We start from the raw sequence: 20,287 nt of genomic DNA, 5'->3' as shown, positions 1-20,287 counted from the left end.
TATATATGAATGTCCAACGACTATGATGAACGTTTTATGTTCTCTAGAGAAATATTTTACTTGTTTGTCATTTTAGGCAGACAAAATTATAGTTTAAACATTTCAACTGGACTCATCTTATTAGACCGTTATGTCAGCCGAAAGCGAAAGTGTTAATATGAATTGAAAATTTAGTTTAATGAGATTTTTATAGACAACACTCGAGAATCAATCAATGAACTATTAATATAGTTAAATTTATCAAATAGAAATCAGCATATTAATAACTTCCAATGAGCTTGGAAAAGCCACCATCAGCTGCTATGAGCCTGCCCAGCAGCCGTACCAGAATGGCACATGTGGGATTGCGGAAGGTATTTGGAAGAAGGCATTCGAGTGGATTGTCGAAAATTGTGCATCATTCTTAGAAAATGGTTGTTTTCTAGTTTTAAACTAGCGAGTAATTGTAATTTTCATGTTTTGAACATCCGTCCGCTTACTTGTTTTGAGTAGCGGTTTTTGTATTGGGCGGAGCATTCCTTTTGCTCCCTTTTAATTCCACGACCTATTAAAAAAAGTTAACTTCCAATGAAATCAATAAAAAAAAGAAATAAACCTTGGTTAAAAATTTCAAATATAAAAGTTAAATTAAAATTCAAATCGAAATCAAATATAAAAATTAGACTTGACTCCTTCATATCCTAGAAATTAAGACTTGACTAAACAACGTTCATATTTCTATATTTTAGATATAATAACTTGACTCATTCATATCCTTAATAATAGAGCAATAACTCAACAAACTTTGTACCACGTGTTTATCTAAAAACATGCAAGGGTTTGAATTTCATTCAAACACATCCACTATCCAAGCAGTTCAACTGTTCGGAATGGTAAAAATTACTTCGTTTCCTACCACACTTCTTTTTAGTTAGTACCTGCCCAAAAATTTCTCTCTCTCTCTCTGTCTCTATAAAAACTATAACATTCATCATATTTTTAAAAGAAACATGAATTCTTTTGAGAACGAAGAATTATCAATTCTCTCCCAAACCCACGCGCAACAATCCACGGAATCTTTACAATCCTACAATATGGAAAATAGCGACGCCAACAACAGTTTATTTGGGAAATTTTTTTCCTATATCCGTAATGTTCTCCCAAAATATAACAAAATTTTGGGGATCTTCTGTCTAGTTTCGATTTATATAGATCCATTGTTTTTTTTCCTCAACTATGTCAGCAAGGTATGATTTTTTTACTTTTGTTTTATCGAAAATCTTACAGCATTATTTACTCTATCTTATATTTTCACTGCTATAAAATATATTTTAGAAACTTCACTTTTTCTCATAATTTTTTTACAGGAAAATAAATGTATCGATGTAGATTGGACATTGGGAACCATACTGGCTGTGTTTAGAACTTTAATCGATGGATTGTTTTTGTGGAACATATTAAGGGAGGTAATTACTCAACAATTCTCTCTTTCGGAATGTTTTTGTATTAATTCATTTATTCATATTACTTTAGTTTAATGTGTTTTCATAATTTAAACATTAAATAATTCTGCTAATATTTGCAGCGTAGGGCAGTTCAAGTTGGAGATTTAATTGATCCTCCTAGAAAAATATCTCTTAGTTACTTGAAGACTTTAGTGTCCGTAGACTATTTTGCTGTATTGCCTCTACCTCAGGTATATATATATATTTCTTTTTCTCTATACTCTTGAATTTTTTAACACATAATTAAAATCAATTACTCTTTGTACAAGTTACCTCTCTAATGTATTGTTATGTTAATAATTACTTTGTAGACCTCAACAAGTTTTGTGATGATCCCGTAAATCTATATAATAATATATGATTTTCAATGCTTGCAGATATTGGTATGGGCTATCCTTCCAAGTTACTCATATTCATCTGGAAAAATCTTTCTTAAGAGTACTCTGCAACAAGCAATCAATATTCAATTTATTCTTCGATTATTCAGATTTTTGCATCTCCTCAATGGCCAGTCAACAGCTAAAATAGTATTCAAATCTGTATGGGCAAATTCAATTATTAATTTACTCTGGTTTGTGATATTTGGCCATGTCGCGGGTTCAAGTTGGTTCTTCTTTGGACTAAAGGTAAATAAAAAGTATACTTAACTTCATTTTTAAAAAATATAACTTTTATTCTCTTTAAACAAATTCATAAACTGCTTTAAATTTATTTCAATTAAAATTAATAATAACAATCAAAAGTATGTTTTACAGAATTATAATTTAATTAAAATCAATAATTTATTTAAGTAGTTAAATGTTTGGGAACTCATAACTTAAAATTTACTAATTTCTCTCTTTTTACCTTCTTTTTCTTTTTCCAGAGGGTGAATGGATGTTTGATAGATGCATGCAATGATACCAATTCACCTATATGTGTGAAATTGCTTGATTGTAGTTATGAAAGGAAGAATGTATCATCTGCATGGATCAATGATAAGAATGCAATCGACTGTTTAACGTCAACATCATCCTTTTCTTATGGAATCTTTGAAAAGGTTCTGCCTCTTTCCATGGAAACTAATATATTCCACAAGTATGTGTATGCGCTATCTTGGGGATTTCAGGTATGCTTCAATTTTTTTATTTTATCTATGCTAAATATATTAAAAGAATTTCTATAATATTCTGATTGAAGAGTGTGTTTAGTAAACGTTTCCTTGTTTAGAGATAATCATTTTAATAAACATTGGCATAATTTGGATGATTATATAATAGATTTCATGTTTATTTTAACATCTATAAATCAGAATAGTGACTTTTCTAGTAGTGGTAAAAAATGTTTAGTAAACCGTGAGATGTGTGAATGGTTTAATATTTCTAACAAATTATTTATGTGTGATAACAGCAAGTGAGTACTCTTGCGGGTAATCAAACCCCAACTTATTTGTTAGGGGAAGTCCTTTTTTCAATGACCATCAATGGAGTCGGAATTTTACTTTTAGCCTATTTTATAGGTAACGTACAAGCCTCTTTTCAGGGACTTAGCCGAAGGTACTATCGTAAAGGATTTTTTTTAGTTTTTCTTATTTAAAGATGAAGGTTTGCACTAATAATGGAATTATGTTATTGAGATTTTGATGCGTTCCTTCTTATAGTTGTAAAAAAATTTATCTATTGCACTAATAATGGAATTATGTTATTGAGAGTTTGACTCGTTCCTTCTTATAATTGTAAAAAATTTAATCTATTTGTGTCTAATCACAGAAAGCTTGAGATGCAACTTAGGCGCGATGAGCTTGAGTTTTATATGAAGCGTCGTGGCTTGCCAATAGATATAAAAAGGTATTGAATGTCCCACGTCTTTTAATGAATCGTAACATCCAAATGATACATATCACGTTTGCATGCAGGAGAGTAAAAGAATTCGAAGAATATCTCTGGGAAACCACTAGAGGAGTGTATGATGATATTGTTCTACAGAGTTTGCCCGATGATATTGCGAGGGACATACGACACCATCTTTTCAAATTTAAAGAGGAAGTATGTGATTGGGCATTTAAAAGAAGTTCACCATCACTTTTTAATTGGATTTTATTTATCAAGTTTAGATATTATTTTGGCTTCAAAATATCTTATATGATATTTTAAATACAATTATTTTTGCCTATGTGTCATGGTGCAAATGTGCAATACCTTTTTGAAACCCAGTATTAACTGAAAGATATTTTGTTTACAGGTACCGCCATTTTCCACAATAGATCAGAATGATCCTATCTTAGATGTCATTCGAAAGTGGCTAAAACATAAGATATACCTCAAAGGAACTATAATTTTGGCCGAGGAAGCTCAAATAGAGAAAATGGTGTTTATTATGAATGGAGAATTGGAGTGCACTAGAACAGATAAAATTTTGACTCCATTATGCAAAGGAGATGTGTGTGGGGACGAACTATTAGGATGGTATCTGAAAAATTCTTTTAATGAAAAAGGTAAAATAATACTTGATTAAATGATAACTTGCCTCGAGATAAATAGCAATTGTCATGACACTACTTTAAGGAAAAAAATGAGAAACAAAATATTTCATCTATATGAGTTATTTCATTAGAACTAAAGAGGTTAGCGTTAGTTTATTTAGTTAATTAAACTAGATTTTTTATCTTCTTTTAAGATCTATAAAAACATAAAATTTGCAACTATTTTCATTTAATCTTTTATCTTGAAAATTATTATGAGGAAATTTTCTTTCTCATTTAGATCTCATTCTTATTTTACTAATGAGATGAATCTTCATCTCTTTTATCTTGTTATTTGTAACGTTGTTTTTATTGTTGAAGGTGAAAAAGTAAAGTGTCCAGAGCAAGTACAAAAGGTTGTTAGTACGAGAACAGTAAAATGCAAAACTCACGTTGAGGCATTTTACATCGAAGCTAACAGCATTGAAGAAGTTATAAATTTATTCCCAAGATGTTCCGGAAACCCTCGTGTTTAAGGATTCTAAAGATAATATAATGATTTGATGTGATTGTTGTCTTATATTAGGTGTGAATCACCTTGGGAGAAATAACAGGAAGCAAATAATTGTTTTTTTTGGATTATCAGACATTAAGTTCATGGATTTGTTGCACTGTAATGTGTTTCACTGAATTGATTATTTAAATAGAATAGTAGTATTTTTGTGCAATTCTCGATATTGAGTCTTCACGTACTAATGAATAATATGATTTTCCCAAAGTATACTTCCCAAATCATTATTAACTCATATAGCCCATAATTAAATTTGTATATTATGGTATTTCATCTTTTGTTCAACACATTTTATGAAGTTTTTACATGGGACCACGTCACTTCCCTCCCCAATGGTGAATGACTTAATTTTATCATGAATTTTCCGAAACTAGACTCTAACAATTTAATTAATTTTCAATTCACATTTATTTGCATCCTCCTACGTAATCGAGAAGTCTTTTAAGAAAATATTACCTAGGATATTTTCAGCTTTATCTTCTCCATCTAAAAGCAATAAAAATTAAACTCATATTCTATAGAAAAATGGGTTCAATAGAAATTGAAACATATATACTATATATCTTTAATTCCATTTTTTGTCATGTTTTGTAGTCTAGCAAAATGATAACTAAACTGATTTTGAAGTTGTAGGACCCGTGTTTGATTTTTAAGTTTTTTTTTTAATGTATATTTTCTATTTCTTTACAAAAACTTTACATCATAGTTTTTAAACATACAGTTTTTTAGTTTTAATGTTACAATTAATTTACTCAACTTTCTTTTATTAATATATGGGTAAACTACACTCACCTCCCTTAAAATTTATTAAAATGAATCTAACACCCCCTCTAATTTTAAACTAGATACTAACCTCCCCTGAACTTTTATTAAAAAGGTAAATACCCTCTCTCCCAACTAATACAGTTTGTTTTCTGTCAACATTTAAATCCAAATTTATCATTGTCCTATTATATACACAAGTTAACATTGAGAATTATACACATTGAAAAATGTATCCTTTCATATAGCGGTAACTTTAATGTAATTTCACAATCAGTGTCTTATGTATATAGTTAAGTGTGTAAGCATATTCTTATTTCTTCCATACCATATTCAACATAAATTACAATTCATCAGACATATTTTGTTCATCTTCACATATCACTCAAAAACATATTAGTTCATCTCCAAATGTCAGTAAAAATTAATAATTCATCTAAACAAAAAATTCAAACAACAACACATAATAATTCAACTACATAAACAATCAATTAGTCTTAAGTGTAAGTACAAGCCTACACTCATCAAGAAGTTTTCGATTCATGGCAAACATCATAGTTGAACAAATATCAAGCGACAAGTGAATGACATAAGAAAAAGTAGGATTTTTGCACTCTAAGGCATTTTAGGTCGACTCACCACAAGCCTAGGTCGACCTAGAAGGCTTCATTCATCCAGCACAAGAAATTGTCTCAAATAGGTCAACCCACTAAGCCCTTAGGTCGATGCAAAATTGTCTCATATTGGCTTCATTCATCTCATCTTTGTTTCTTTTGCGTAGCAAAATTTTCATATAAACTTTTGTTTTATTTTATAGAGCACACTGGTTGTTGCTTGCTATCAACCTTATAAGAGAAGTGGTATATTTTCTGAATTCGGTAGATGGTGAGTGGACCAATTATCCGGCTATGAAGTCAATGATTGATACATAAGTGAGATCGTTCTAAATATTCGTGTATATTTATATATTTAATTATTTGTGAGATTGATCTAAATATATGCTTTTATATTTTTGTTAGATCAATACAAGTGTTCCGAAGTCAAAGAGACGCACAGGTATCGCGGACTAAATCAAACAACATTACTTGGATCAAAGTGCAGGTACATCAATTTTCACAATTTTGCTTATAATAGTTATACTAGTTGATAAAACAAGACAACTATAAAATGTTATTTGTTTTTCTATGTAGTGTCCGCATTGGCGAAATAGTTATGATTGTTGATACTTTGTTTTGAGCTTTTTGAAAGAAATTCTTCAAACGAATCAATTAGAGATTCCATTCACGGTATGAATTTATAACTTAAGATAATTTCTTACATTTAAATAAATCATTCATATTATGTTTTTGTTACGTAGTACTTTGATGACTTCTATGCTGCTTCTTACACGAGACTTAAGTTGGAAGAAATCAAAGAGGAATTGTGTCAATTTTATATTCAGCAACTATTCATATAACTATTACAGGTTGAAAATAAATATAAATTACAGGTCGAACTAGGAGGCTTAAATTACAGATTGCACTTTAAAATACTGCGTTTAGCAATGACAGCGCTTTCAAAAACGCTCTTAAAGGCGTACCTACGAAAGTGCTTTATAACTAAAAGCGCTGCCTAAGATAAAAAAAAAGCATAAAAGAAAAAAAAAGCGCAACCTACGAAAGCGCTGCTATAGGGAGGGCTACGAGAGCGCTTTTCTGGAAAAAGCGCTGCTATAGGGGGGACTACGAGAGCACTTTTCTGGAAAAAGAGCTGCTATAGGGGGGATACGAGAGCGCTTTTCTGGAATAAACGCTGCTATAGGGGGGGCTACGAGAGCGCTTTTGGAGTTTCAAAAGCACTGTCGTTACCTACGGCAGCGCTGGCTTTGGGAGCGCTTTTAAGTGCTTTAAAAGCCCAAAAAAAGCGCTATAGAAGCCCTTGTACGGCGTAGTGAAATATTTCTTAAAATTAACTGTTGGATTGAAACATACTATCATATATATATATACTTTGAAATTAATTTATAATGATTTATTATGTCAATGAATTACATCAAAACTAACGTTATATGAAGTTATTGAGAGAGAAAAAGAGAGATTGCATACCACAAAGTTTACACCAAAAATATTCATTTAAATTTTGACGTTGTGCGTATTAAATAAAGGTCTAAATTAAAAAATACTTTTATAATTTGACGCGTGTGTATAATAAAAAAGAGGATAAACGGGCACAGGAGTGCCCGTTTAGACGCTAGTTGTGTATAAAAAAATTTGAATTCAATTCCTTGTTGTGTGCATAACTAATTTATTGGTGTTGAATTTGTTTGTTTTGAATGGTAATGAGTTGTTGTGTTGCATGAAGCATTTGAGCTTGATTAGTTTCAAGTGCAGAATTATTAACAATCATTTGGAAGTTTTGAATATCGGTCTGATATCATATTGTAGCATGCAATGATTATCGTTTAGTCATCGGATTTACTTCAATTATGCTCGATTTGTTGTTCAAACATAGACTATTATCATTACTTTTATCATTACACTATGAGAAATACCCGTATTACCTGTGGAATTTCCTGCGGAAAATATTCCGCAGGTTTACCTGCGGATTTTTCTGGGATTTTCTTAAATAATATAAATATTTCGCAGGTTTACCTGCGGATTTTGCTGTGACTTTAGAAAATAAAATAAATTTACCTGTGGATATAGAATAGGAAGAAAATTCTGCAGAAATACCTGCGAATTTTGCTGCGGTTTATAAATTTCAAGAAGAAAACGAAACTATAATGCAAAATCCACAGGCAAATCCAGAGGAAAGTTTTTACGAATTTTACTGTAGATATCTATTTTATTAAAACTAAACTATTATACAAAATCTGCAGGTAATTCCGCAGGAAGGTTTCCTGCGGATTTTGCTGCAAATTTAACTATTTTCTTAAAATAATAATAGTTTTTGTCTAATATTTTTTTTTTAAAATTAATTATCATATTTAATGGTTAATTATTTAATATAATTATATTAATTAATGTTTTAATGTAATTTGTGTTATTTTTAAATTTTCATGTTAATTTTTTAATGAAATAAAAGATATAAAAATTTGAAAAATAAAATTAATAACAAGTATTAAAAATTTTGAGAATGGGTATAGAAGATTTTTTTATAATAACCAATTTTATTAAAAAATTGCGTAAGTAACTCATATTTCAAAAATATTACCTCAATAACCATGTTGGCCATATTATATTGCGCCTCCTATTTTTTTAAAAAAATTTCAATAACATGTGGATTTACTGTTTCTTACGGATTTACCTGCAGATTGGATATTAAAATATTTTCCCACAAGTAACTGAATTTTTTTTAAAAGTAAGTGGTGTCATATGGAATGGCGATTACGTGAAAAACACCCCTAACATGATTGACGATTTCTCAATGCATCCCATAGATATTTTAAACACCACGCAAAGTTTCACTTATGCCCCCAACTTCCATAGATGCATCTCCGGAAGCATCCTTTTAAAAACAATCTTTGTGGGTATCAATTAAAGAAATTATATATATATATATATATATATATATATATATATATATATATATATATATATATATATATATATATATATATATATATATATATATATATATATATGGTTATATTGACTCCAAGAGTAAGTTATATCTAGTTGTTATTATAACTTACTCTTGGAGTCAATATAACCCTCCTATATATATATATATATATATTATATTGTATGATATATATATATAATATATATATATATATATATATATATATATATATATATATATATATATATATATATATATATATATATATATATATATATATATATATGGTTATATTGACTCCAAGAGTAAGTTATATATAGTTGTTATTATAACTTACTCTTGGAGTCAATATAACCCTCCTATATATATATATATATATATATATATATATATATATATATATATATATTATATTGTATGATATATATATATATATATATATATATATATATATATATATATATATATATATATATATATATATATATATATATATATATGGTTATATTGACTCCAAGAGTAAGTTATATATAGTTGTTATTATAACTTACTCTTGGAGTCAATATAACCCTCCTATATATATATATATATATATATATATATTATATGGGAGCTTCTATGGTACAGTCATCAAATTGACTTCAGTGGTGAAGTCACTGCAATTGACCAATAGAATTAAAGCCTTAATCAACCCTAATTAATTCTAAGTTAAACTAAGCCACATCAGCTCTATGGTAAAATAACTTTACTGTGGGACCCATTATAAAAAAAACTTTTGATTATTGCATATAAGTCCCCATTCATTTAATAATATTTTATAAATTAAAATTAATTTTTATTTTATTAGATGATAATTTATTTTAAACACAAATGATATTTTTTCCTCAAATTCGTTCTTCTTGTTCATTCTTCCAACTTCCCAATTCTTTCTCCCAACTTTTCAATCGAAGAAATCAATTCGAAACCCTAAATCTCTAAATTTCTCCGTTCCGGAGTTGATCTTTGGTCACCTTCTTACTAGCAGTAACTATGATAATAATGTGAAAAAAACTACCGGTGGTCGGAATGGCTATGGTGCGAAGCTCACCAACATTTTTTCAACTGAGTTTATCATTGAGACTGATGATAATGTGAAAAAAACTACCGGTGGTCGGAATGGCTATGGTGCGAAGCTCACCAACATTTTTTCAACTGAGTTTATCATTGAGACTGCTGATGGACGTCGTCTGAAGAAGTATAAGCAGGTAGTGATTCGTTTCTTGATTTTAGGGTTGGATTTGGCGAGCTTGACACAGAAACTGGACAACCGAGTTCTGGAAGTGCACGCATTAGACATTTTTATCCCAATGTATGTATAATTTAATTGCTTTTCGTCTTAAATTAACTTATGAAAAAATGCTTAATTGATTGTTGTGGAACTGTTGTAGTTTTCAGCAACGCTTGGCGTTGGAGTGAGGTATGATAAACAAGACAGTGTGAGAGTGAGGCATGATAAACAAGATAGTGTGAGAGTGAGGTATGCTAAGAATGATAAGTTGCGGTATACTGTACTTGCTAAGAAGTCGTTTCCGGTGACAAACGATGGTCTTGTTAATTTCAAAATTAAGGGAGGATGTGATGTTGACCAAGATTTTAAAGAGGTATATACAATTTTGTCATTTTGCTATGTGTCTGGTGTCTGATATGTGTGGATGTAGTATCGCGGTCATGAGTTTCAGATGGTGTTTGTGTTGGTGTTAGTATTGTGTTGTTATGCTTACTGTGGTTTGGAATGTCTGACTGTTTTGTTTTTTGTAGTGGAAATCTAGAGGAGGGGCTGAGTTTTCGTGGAATGTATTCAATTTTCAGAAGGATCAAGATGTGAGAGTCAGAATTGGTTATGAAGCTTTTGAACAGGTTTAACTTATTTCCTCTACCTCAATTTCAATTTCTAATTATTAGTATTTATTCCAGTTCTTCATATGCCCCCGTGAATGAATGCCTGAAAATTTAGAACCTTTTTATACTTGAGCGAACCTCTATGGTGTAACACGACTTTACTTTATACATGTAGTCGTAGATTATATTGATATGTCATTTCTAATGATAGAACCAACTTAGGCCTGTTTGGGTAATGACTTAGTTAAGCGTTTCTAGCATAAATGTTTATGTACAAGCTATTTCTATGATGAAGGATAAAATAAAGTCAAATTGTTTTTATTTAAGTTATAAGCTGTTTTCATAAGCTATCATGGACAACTTATATACATGTCATAAGTTGTTTTTATAAGTTCTGTGAGACACTCTCTTAAAAGTTAATGTTAGTAGGAATGCTCAAATTACTCAATCCAAAAACTTTGTTACACAGTATTCACTTTAACCCCTTCTAGTTGTGGAACTTGTAAGAACCGATTCTTTTCTTTAAAACTGCTACTAGAGATTATTTTCTTTATAACTATGACTTCCAGTCATTTTCAATCTAGGGAAATCCTCTATTGCACCTATTTTGTTTTGTTATATCTCAATCCAGTTATTGTTGGTTTTGAGTTGTTTTGGATACATGTATTAGACCTTAACTACTGCTAGAGATTTTGGCCAAGTTAAAAAATGGTTAAATGCATTCTATCGGTAAAAATAAATGTTGTTAGATTCAGCATGTGCTACTGCTATATTGTGTCCAATATCTACATTTAAAGACAAGTAAATTAATGAAGGCAAGTATTTTAGGAGTGAAATTGGTAGTTGCTGGTTTACCTAGATTGGATTGTGACCGATTTTACATCAAGCCTTCTATTTTCCTGCTATTAAACTTATTCAGTCTAAAAGAGGCAGTTAATGTACTCTAAAGATGCTGTTGAATTTCAGTTGTTGGCAATGTTTTGGATTTATGAAGTTGGCAGAGAATCTGTGTAGTTGCAGCGGATCATTTTATTAAATATGTTGTTGATTTTCAGTTTAGCAGAATCTGTGTAGTTGCAGCGGATCATTTTATCAAATATTTTAACGATTTTTCGTTCAATTTTCTTAAATCTTTTGTTTCAGGTTCCTTATGTGCAGATTAGGGAGAATAATTGGACATTTAATGCAGATTACAAAGGTAGATGGAATGTGAGATATGACTTATGAGAATAGAAAAACACTTATTGGAGGGACCATGCATACAATTTAAATTTTGTTCATTAAAGTGAAGTACAGTACTGTTTAAAATAAGTTTCATGATTTAATATTTGATCTTATAGTTTGTATTAGAGTTCTTAGCAGAATTTTGGCTCTAATCGGATTAATTTACTTAAACTAGATTAAGTGCATCAAATTTTTATTTTAAGTTTGTATGATATGAAACCTTAATTTGCTCTTTTTCATGTCAGTTTTGTTAATTCAATTGCTACAATCAAGGGTGGGACTCATGTCGATTACATTACAAATCAGATTACTACCTATGTAATGAATTAAGTAAATAAGAAAAAGAAGGATGCCAATGTGAAAGCTCATACTGTAAAGAAGGATGCCAATGCTCTGATTGACAATCCAGCTTTTGATTCTCAAACTAAGGAGACACTAACAACTAGACAAGCTAGTTTTGGTTCTAAGTGTGATGTTCCCGAATCAAAGCTTAAGGATGGTTAGTAATGCATCATTTGTTGTTTGTAATTGGATCAATTAGAGGAAATGTTTTTTTTACACTCACATGTTTTAAATCTATGCAGTTGAAAAATCTGGAATAGTAGACACCCTCCTATCATGGGAAGATTTTAAACAAAGTAAAGATCTGAAAAAAACTGATGGAACTAAGACCCAGAGGATTCGTGGGATTGTAAAGCTCGAGGATGCCAATGATGCTGGTGGAAGGAACTCTGAGAAATGTACCTTTATATTGACGGAGGGAGATTCCGCCAAGGCTCTTGCGGTTAGTTGTTTATTGTATATACCAATAGAAAGAAATGCATTTCAATTTTTGGGGTTTAAAAGAAAACGTTGAAACATATATTCATTTAATTTAGAGTATGTCATCACAAATCCCCAACATATACAAAGAATGAAGAATGTTTAACTTAATTTGTTTTTTCTTCTTTTGTTGTATGAAGATGGTCGGGCTTTCTGTAGTGGGCCGAGACCACTATGGTGTGTTTCCGTTGAGAGGAAAATTGCTCAATGTGAGGGAAGCTAGTAGCAAGCAAATAATGGATAATGAAGAAATTCAAAATATAAAGAAGATACTTGGGCTGCAGCAAAACAAGGAGTACACAAATGTGAAGTCTTTGAGATATGGTCATTTGATGATTATGGCTGATCAGGTGAGGTTACTTGCTTAAAGATCGTAGTTTAATAATATCTTAATTCTATGCTCAGTTTCAATAGAATAGGATGAGACACAATATATTATAGATGGTTTTCTTAATCACCGAAGTTATAAAGTCTCATGTTTATGTGTGATTCAGGATCATGATGGCTCCCACATCAAAGGGCTTCTGATTAACTTCATTCATTCCTTTTGGCCATCACTGCTTAAGGTTCCATCTTTCATGGTTGAGTTCCCTACTCCCGTTATAAGGGTTAGTAGATTGATGTTGCATGTTGTCTATTTTATTTGGTCCTGAAATCCTTTGAGTTGTAGATATATTAAGTAAAAGTCTCTTTTGGGTATTATATCCACATTTTTCTTTCACTGCAGGCTTCTCATTCAAATGGTACAATATTATCATTTTATTCTATACCGGAATATGAAGCATGGAGAGAAAGATTGGGGAATAGTGCAGCTAGTTGGAAGATAAAGTACTATAAGGTTTGTTGTTTTAACTTGTAAGCACAGGAAACTCCATATAATGTTTATAATTCTTCTTTCACTGTTTGCTTATTCTGTTATTGGTATTTATGCAGGGGTTGGGTACAAGTACTCCCAAGGAAGGGAGAGAGTACTTTCGAGATCTTGATAAGCACAAAAAAGACTTCATTTGGGAAGATGATTTTGATGGAAATGCAATTGAGATGGCGTATTTAATTGTTGTATATTTTGGCTAGGTTTTATGTTATGCCAAATGAGTGTAGTCCTGTTTGAACATTTGTTTTTGAGAGCTTTACTCTCAAGAGATTCAATGTTTTATCGAGTACAATGAAAAACAAAGTTGTTTGTTTTCACAATTTTGGCTGTATGAATATTTATTTACTAATGCAGTGCAAGTAAGATGAAAATTAAATTGACTGGCTTTCAAATCTGAGCAAGCAAAACAATAATGCAATAATGGATATTATAAAAACCAACTCATATTTGAAATTTCTTCGAAGGGTGAGTAGGTCCAGGACCAAAATGGTAAGACTTCACAGAGAGCTTGATATTATATTGCAAGACATCTTAAACGATCACAAAAATTGTTGCGTGGAAGAAAACAAGAATGAAGATCTAGTTGATGTTCGCAGCTGGTAGCGAAACATCGTCAGGGATAGTTTTATGGGGGATGTCTGAGATGGTAAAGAATCCAAAGGTAATGGAGGCAGCACAAGCCGAAGTAAGAAGTGTGTTCGATAAAAAAGGCTATGTGGATGAAACAGATTTGCACCAGTTGGTATACTTAAAGTCTGTCATCAAAGAAACATTGAGGTTGCATCCTTCTTTACCATTGTTGATTCCAAGAGAGAGTAGGGAGAATTGTCAAATCAATGGATATGATATTCCAGCTAAGGCAAGGGTTGCTGTTAATGTTTGGGCAATTGGAAGAGATCCAAAATATTGGGTTGAAGCTGAGAGTTTCAAACCGGAGAGATTTCATAATAATGCAATTGATTTCAGAGGCACATACTTTGAATATTTACCATTTGGTGCTGGAAGGAGAATGTGTCCGGGTATTGCTTTTGGCATACCGAACGTCAAGTTGCCTCTTGCTCAATTACTTTATCATTTTGATTGGAAGCTTCCCAATAGAATGAAGAATGAAGAACTTGATATGACTGAGGCATTTGGAATTACAACAGGAAGAAAATATGACTTATGCTTGATACCTATTACTCGTCGTCTTTGATACGCGTTACAAAAATGACTTGTCAAGTTTTCTTATACCACTCTCAGCACTTAATAAATGGACCGTAATTGTAAAATAAGATAGCAAATAACATTCATTTCTCTCATGAAAGAGTATGATGTTCATATTTATAATAAAGTTTGTAATGGTCTTACTTACAAATAAGTTTACTATAGGCTACTGTAACAGAAAAAAAGTTTACTATATATATATGCTACAAGCAAAGAATTTGTGCCGTGTGGTGGTACAAAACATTAACTAGAGAAAAATATTTTCCATGATTGCCAAGGAAGAAATCCACCTGAAATATATAGCATATGAAGAAAAGGATTGCAAAACATTATTAACTAAAATTGTGTGACAGAAAGAATGAAAAGGCTAATAATCAAGATCAAGAGAATATATACAATAAACATACCGCATTCGGGACATCGAAAATAGTTCTTTTCGATAAAAACAAGTCCTGACCCTCCACAACTCTCACATTCTTTTTGAGCTATCTGTAACAAATATTCAAATTACAAAAACAAAGAAACACACAAGGAGATTCATAGTAATTTTTTATCAAGTAGAAATAATCAACCAAAAAAGTGACTTACAATTCTCTTGCTGAATTCAATCTCTGCCACCACAAAAGGTGTGATTTCAGCTACAAATTTCAAATGAATGAAACAATCAAAATCCTACGAAGCACTCGGACATAATCCACAAATACATGATGATGATTTTGTTACTGCTGTTGATACCAGGCAAGGATCTTCCCCATTCCTTCAAAAACAAATTCCAAACCGGCTGCTGTAAAGTTTGAAAGTATAAAAGTTATGCAGTTTTGGAAACTACGTGAATTGTGCATTCGTGTTGGAGAGATGAGAGAATTTATGCAGAGATAAAGCCATCACCGCTTAAGGACAAATAACACAAAACCAACTAAGATAGATAGTAGAAGGATGAGACCAGCAGCTACAACACTAATTTGACCTGACTTCGCCGATTTATTACTAGAACTCTCTCCTCTGCCATCAAGTTTCAACTTGTCCTCCACGAGGTGTGTTTCTGAATAAGAGGGTATTGCTACATCCCAGAAAGATTTAGTTTTGAATGATATGACTTTTTTTTCTGGCTCCAAAATTGTAGAGGCCTCGGTTGGAGCTTCCATGGATAACAACTCCATACAGTGATCTTTTAAAACCTAAGAACAAATCGCGGGTAAATGACTTTAAAACTAAATCAGACATGTAAACAAAATTCACACACAGCTAGAAACCAAACCTCAACTGTCTCAGAAGGCTGCAAGTAATCATATATGGATTGTATTTATTATACAAAATGTACCAACTATCATATATGGATTGAATTTATTATCACTTCTAGATGTTACGTACACGCACGCAAAGATTTACTTTCAAAAAACACTAGTATATCAATGAGTGGTATTTTGTAAATACACTACAAACCACTTACCTCAATAAATGCAGCACAAGTTGAGAAACAGGCTTTTCAACTGATACATCATCATCACTTATTTGCCTTCCAACATCATGATGATTATCTGAATCAACATCTGTCTCATCACAGATTATATCCAATATACTTTGCAGGCTCGTAATGATATCTCCCTTTGCACAGAATTGTGATCCATGACAATATTAGAAAAGATCAGGAAGTGATTAAAGCGGAGTCATAAACACATGAGAGGGTGTACATCCAAATAACCATACTTCGGGGAAGATATTTCCAAACAAATGTCAAACTTAAGAGAGCTCTTGAATAAAAGAGCAGAGGTTTCATCATGTATTATGATTACTCACCTTCAAATCAGTAACAGCTTGTGAAATTGGCTCTTTTGAATTCAGGTATGCAAAAGAACATATTGTGCCACTAAAGGAAAGAATACCAGAAACATCTTTTTGGCTGTATGCTTTATAAGATATTAACAATTAATGTTAGAAAATGAAGTTCTAAACCAACTGGAAAATTAACAAGAGCTAATGTAACGAGAATATTCATATGATATAAGATTGATGGAAAATATACCTTCAATAGAACTATTACTCAAAAATGGTATAAGCAATTCAATTTCATGCACGCCATCCGATGAGCACGGCTCATCATCAAGAACCTAAAGTTGTAGAAAAATAAACAAATTTTAACGAAATAATGATAACAGGGAAATGTTGTGTACAGTTTAATGCAAATGTGTGAGAAGAGGTAGAAAAACAAAAAATCAGAGGAAGATTAACAAAACCTAGAGTGAAGTTTGATGAGTCGCTTGAGGAAAAACTGATTTCACTCATGTTATCCGTAGTACTTCCATCAATTTGTGTGTCTGATTGCCGTATGGACAATTTTCCCTTTGAAACAGCGTAAACCGTACAAAATGTTGGAGTGCATACTGAGATTCTTGCAGACATACCCTTATGTTTACTGAAACACATTATTCGAAGTTGTTTTAGAATTCGGGCAGAGATAATTCAAATCCTATCGAACCAGCTTGTAAGGTAACGACTAACGAATGACATTATACAATGATGGCATTATACATCAGAAATTCAACTACTACCTTCTGAAAATACCAGAAGACAAAGCTCCAACGACAAGTTTGGTTAAAGTGTCCTTAGTTACTTCCTCTGCTACCGCAGTTACTACATCATCTGATTCAATCACTACAACATCTATATGCAATGCACCTGCACAAACACTAAAACATCTATATGCACCGCCAGAGTGTGAATGCCCGCCACAAAGCCATAAACAGAACATACATAACAATCAATATCCTCACTAGGAAAGAATCGATAAATTTCCAAGACTGCATAAAAGAGTAGGCAGCAGCAACACATACTCTATGTCAGCCAAATCATTCACCAATTGCACTCGAACAGCTGGAGGTATCTTAATCTTAAATACAAACCTGTGACAACAATAGTCTAACTAAGATCAATAAAATGAATTACCAGGAAGTTGGACATTAGTGCCATGATATACAATACTCACATTGTCACTTCTCTTACAATATCAACAAGGGTCAGCCCTTTCCTTGTTTTCAAATCATTAATTCCTATTAGAAAATAATGCAAATAAGAATCATAAAATGGTTATAGAGACTGAATACATTTATAAAGGGTTTTAAACAATCCTGAATACTTTTAAAGCTCTCTGAATATTGTTCATTTAGAAGCCAGTAAGATATTTGCTCAATGTCTTTGGGCAATGGATTTCCAGTGCAAAGGTAAACAGCTTCTTCTGTTATCTGCTGAGAGGCCATGTGTGTTGACTGCAAAAATATCAAAGCAAAAGAATGTCAGCAAGGATCGACTGATCAAAAGAAACAAAATACAAGATATAATAATTCAAGTAAGCTTTAGCTAATTCTTTTCATATGCCATCAACCAGACTTTCAGCAACCCTAATCCCAAATCAAGGTCCAGAAAACCTAAGAACTAAAGTATCTAAATTTGAAAAACGTTCATTTCTCTGACACTCCAAACAACACTAGAAAAACAATGTGAAGTATTTCGACGTCAAATCCATACCTCACCGTCAGGGTTTCTGGCGGAATGATGATGTTCAGAAACAACGCGCCATTCTTTCCTCGGCGGAGTCTGCAACTGAAGAGAAACGCCGCGAGCAGCGGCTGCGGCGGCCGTGGCCTCCATTGAAAAGTCACAGTCGACAGTCGCAAACAATGAAGATGAGATAGAGATGGCTAAACCCTAAACCCTTTTCTTGTTAGGTGAGTTCGAATCGAGTGACGAAGGAGAGGATCTCGTCGAGGGCTTCGAGTTTGATGTTGTAGCCTCTGATTTTGCACTTCTTCTCAATCCTTTTCTTTGTGCGAGCATTCATATTTCTCTCTCATTGTGAACTGATTTGAAAGAAATGGCGGAAAAATGAAGGTGAAAATTTCTATTTAGAGGAAACAGCGGGAAAAAATTTCGCAAAGTGGATGAAAAAACATTTTTGAAATATGTTTAGCGCCTCTTTTCTTCCCTATTTCACTCTGATTTTTTTATACGTTTATATAGTTTAAATAACATTCTTATTATTTAAATCTTATAGTAAAACATTTTAAGACTATTTATAAATAACTAAATGTTATGAGAAAGTAAGATTAATATATTGAAATTTGAAAAATTTAAAACCAAAAAACTTTGAAAAATTTAAAAATCTTGGTAAATTAAAATGTCTAGTATTTATTCGTTTATTTATTTATTTAATTATTATTTTCATTTTTAAAACACAATATATAACTGTCTCAATATATAACCGTCTCATTTTTAAAAATAAATATTTATTCTTTTATTTTTATTTATTTATTTAATTGTAAATTTTTGTCTCAATGTCCGTCTCTGTTAGACACTGATAAAAATCCGTCTCTAAACCAAGTTGACAATCATATATGCATCTCTGACATAGTCCACGCATGGTTTACCATCATCTATTGACTCTCTTCCATTGTTCACACATAGTTGACCATCATCTATGCATCTCTGACATAATTCACATAGTTTACCATCTTCTGTTGACTATCTTCCATTGTTCACGCATATTTGACTATCATCTATGCATCTCTAACATAGTTTACCATCATATGTTGACTATCTTCCATTGTTCACACATAGTTGACCATCATTTATGCATCTCTGACATAGTTCACTCATAGTTGATCATAATTTGTGGGATGTCTGACATGGTTCACACACAATTGACCATCTCCTATTCACCTGTAACATGGTTCACACATATTTGACCATTACTTGTTGGATGTTTGACATGGTTCACACACATTTGAGTATCTCCTATCCATTTGTAATATGGTTCACACATAGTCGACCATCATTAGTGACTCCCTGACATGGTTCACACATAGTCGGCCATCATTAGTGACGCCCTGGCATGGTTCACACATAATTGACCATCATCAGTTGACCATCGTCTATTGACTTTCTTACATGGTACACACATATTTGACCGTCATCAATGCAATTCTAACGTGGTTCACACATAGTCGACTATCATCAATGCATTTCTGACATAGTTGACACATAGTCGACTATCATCAATGCATATCTGACATGGTTCATCGTCATCTAATGACTATTTTCCATGGTTCACACATAGTTGACCATCATCAATGCATTTCTGACATGGTTCAAACATAGTTGACCATCATCAATGCAAAGATGAAGATGTGGAAGATGAATCATAATTTATTTTATTCTTTTATAAACATTAAAATTTAAAAACAATATTAATATGTTAGGGACTAAGTTGCAATATACAAACTATAAAATTACCACAGTAACTGTCAATAAGAGTCATTTAATGTTTCAGTCTAATGTGGCACTATTAGGGCTTAGGACTTAATTCTGATTGGTCAGGCAGTGACTTCACCACTGAAGTCAAATTGGTGACTGCACCATTAACTTTCTGACATGGTTCACACATAGATCACCATCTTCTGTTCATCTGTAACATGGTTCACACATAGTTG

At 31.8% G+C, this 20,287-nt stretch overlaps 3 protein-coding genes and 1 pseudogene across 9 annotated transcripts; 3 read left to right on the top strand and 1 right to left on the bottom strand.

Moving 5' to 3' along the window:
* Positions 1-272: 272 nt before the first annotated feature.
* Positions 273-12,007, top strand: LOC131626997 (probable cyclic nucleotide-gated ion channel 20, chloroplastic). Its single transcript, XM_058897836.1, has 13 exons — positions 273-353; positions 1,347-1,445; positions 1,565-1,675; positions 1,862-2,110; positions 2,350-2,592; positions 2,874-3,019; positions 3,233-3,310; positions 3,379-3,508; positions 3,705-3,928; positions 10,070-10,148; positions 10,228-10,440; positions 10,598-10,696; positions 11,822-12,007. The coding sequence occupies exons 1-13, from the start codon at positions 273-275 to the stop codon at positions 11,903-11,905; spliced, it is 1,836 nt and encodes a 611-aa protein (XP_058753819.1). The 3' UTR covers positions 11,906-12,007.
* Positions 12,008-12,140: 133 nt separating this feature from the next.
* On the top strand, positions 12,141-13,919 carry LOC131626996 (DNA topoisomerase 2-like). Its single transcript, XM_058897835.1, has 7 exons — positions 12,141-12,176; positions 12,242-12,401; positions 12,487-12,686; positions 12,865-13,074; positions 13,219-13,332; positions 13,452-13,562; positions 13,658-13,919. Exons 1-7 carry the CDS (start codon positions 12,141-12,143, stop codon positions 13,796-13,798), a joined length of 972 nt encoding a protein of 323 aa, XP_058753818.1. The 3' UTR covers positions 13,799-13,919.
* Positions 13,840-14,869, top strand: LOC131626994 (cytochrome P450 71D10-like; annotated as a pseudogene).
* Positions 14,870-15,211: 342 nt separating this feature from the next.
* On the bottom strand, positions 15,212-18,704 carry LOC131626995 (U-box domain-containing protein 51-like). Of its 7 annotated transcripts, none has more exons than XM_058897830.1 (11): positions 18,327-18,704; positions 17,938-18,067; positions 17,788-17,851; positions 17,636-17,704; positions 17,351-17,500; positions 17,039-17,217; positions 16,828-16,912; positions 16,602-16,711; positions 16,255-16,409; positions 15,393-15,982; positions 15,212-15,293 (listed from the first exon to the last, which is right to left on the bottom strand). In XM_058897830.1, exons 1-7 carry the CDS (start codon positions 18,447-18,449, stop codon positions 16,905-16,907), a joined length of 723 nt encoding a protein of 240 aa, XP_058753813.1. In that variant the 5' UTR covers positions 18,450-18,704; the 3' UTR covers positions 15,212-15,293; positions 15,393-15,982; positions 16,255-16,409; positions 16,602-16,711; positions 16,828-16,904. The 7 variants fall into 7 exon arrangements, with proteins under 7 accessions (XP_058753813.1, XP_058753815.1, XP_058753811.1 ...); XM_058897832.1 differs by having other exon boundaries at positions 16,602-16,704; XM_058897828.1 differs by having other exon boundaries at positions 16,602-16,912.
* Between the last annotated feature and the right edge of the window lie 1,583 nt (positions 18,705-20,287).

This window comes from Vicia villosa, unplaced genomic scaffold, assembly GCF_029867415.1.
Source record: "Vicia villosa cultivar HV-30 ecotype Madison, WI unplaced genomic scaffold, Vvil1.0 ctg.000342F_1_1, whole genome shotgun sequence".
NCBI lineage: Eukaryota > Viridiplantae > Streptophyta > Magnoliopsida > Fabales > Fabaceae > Vicia > Vicia villosa.
The sequence above is the reverse complement of the archived record's forward strand: the minus strand, read 5'-3'. Positions and strand labels throughout refer to the sequence as shown.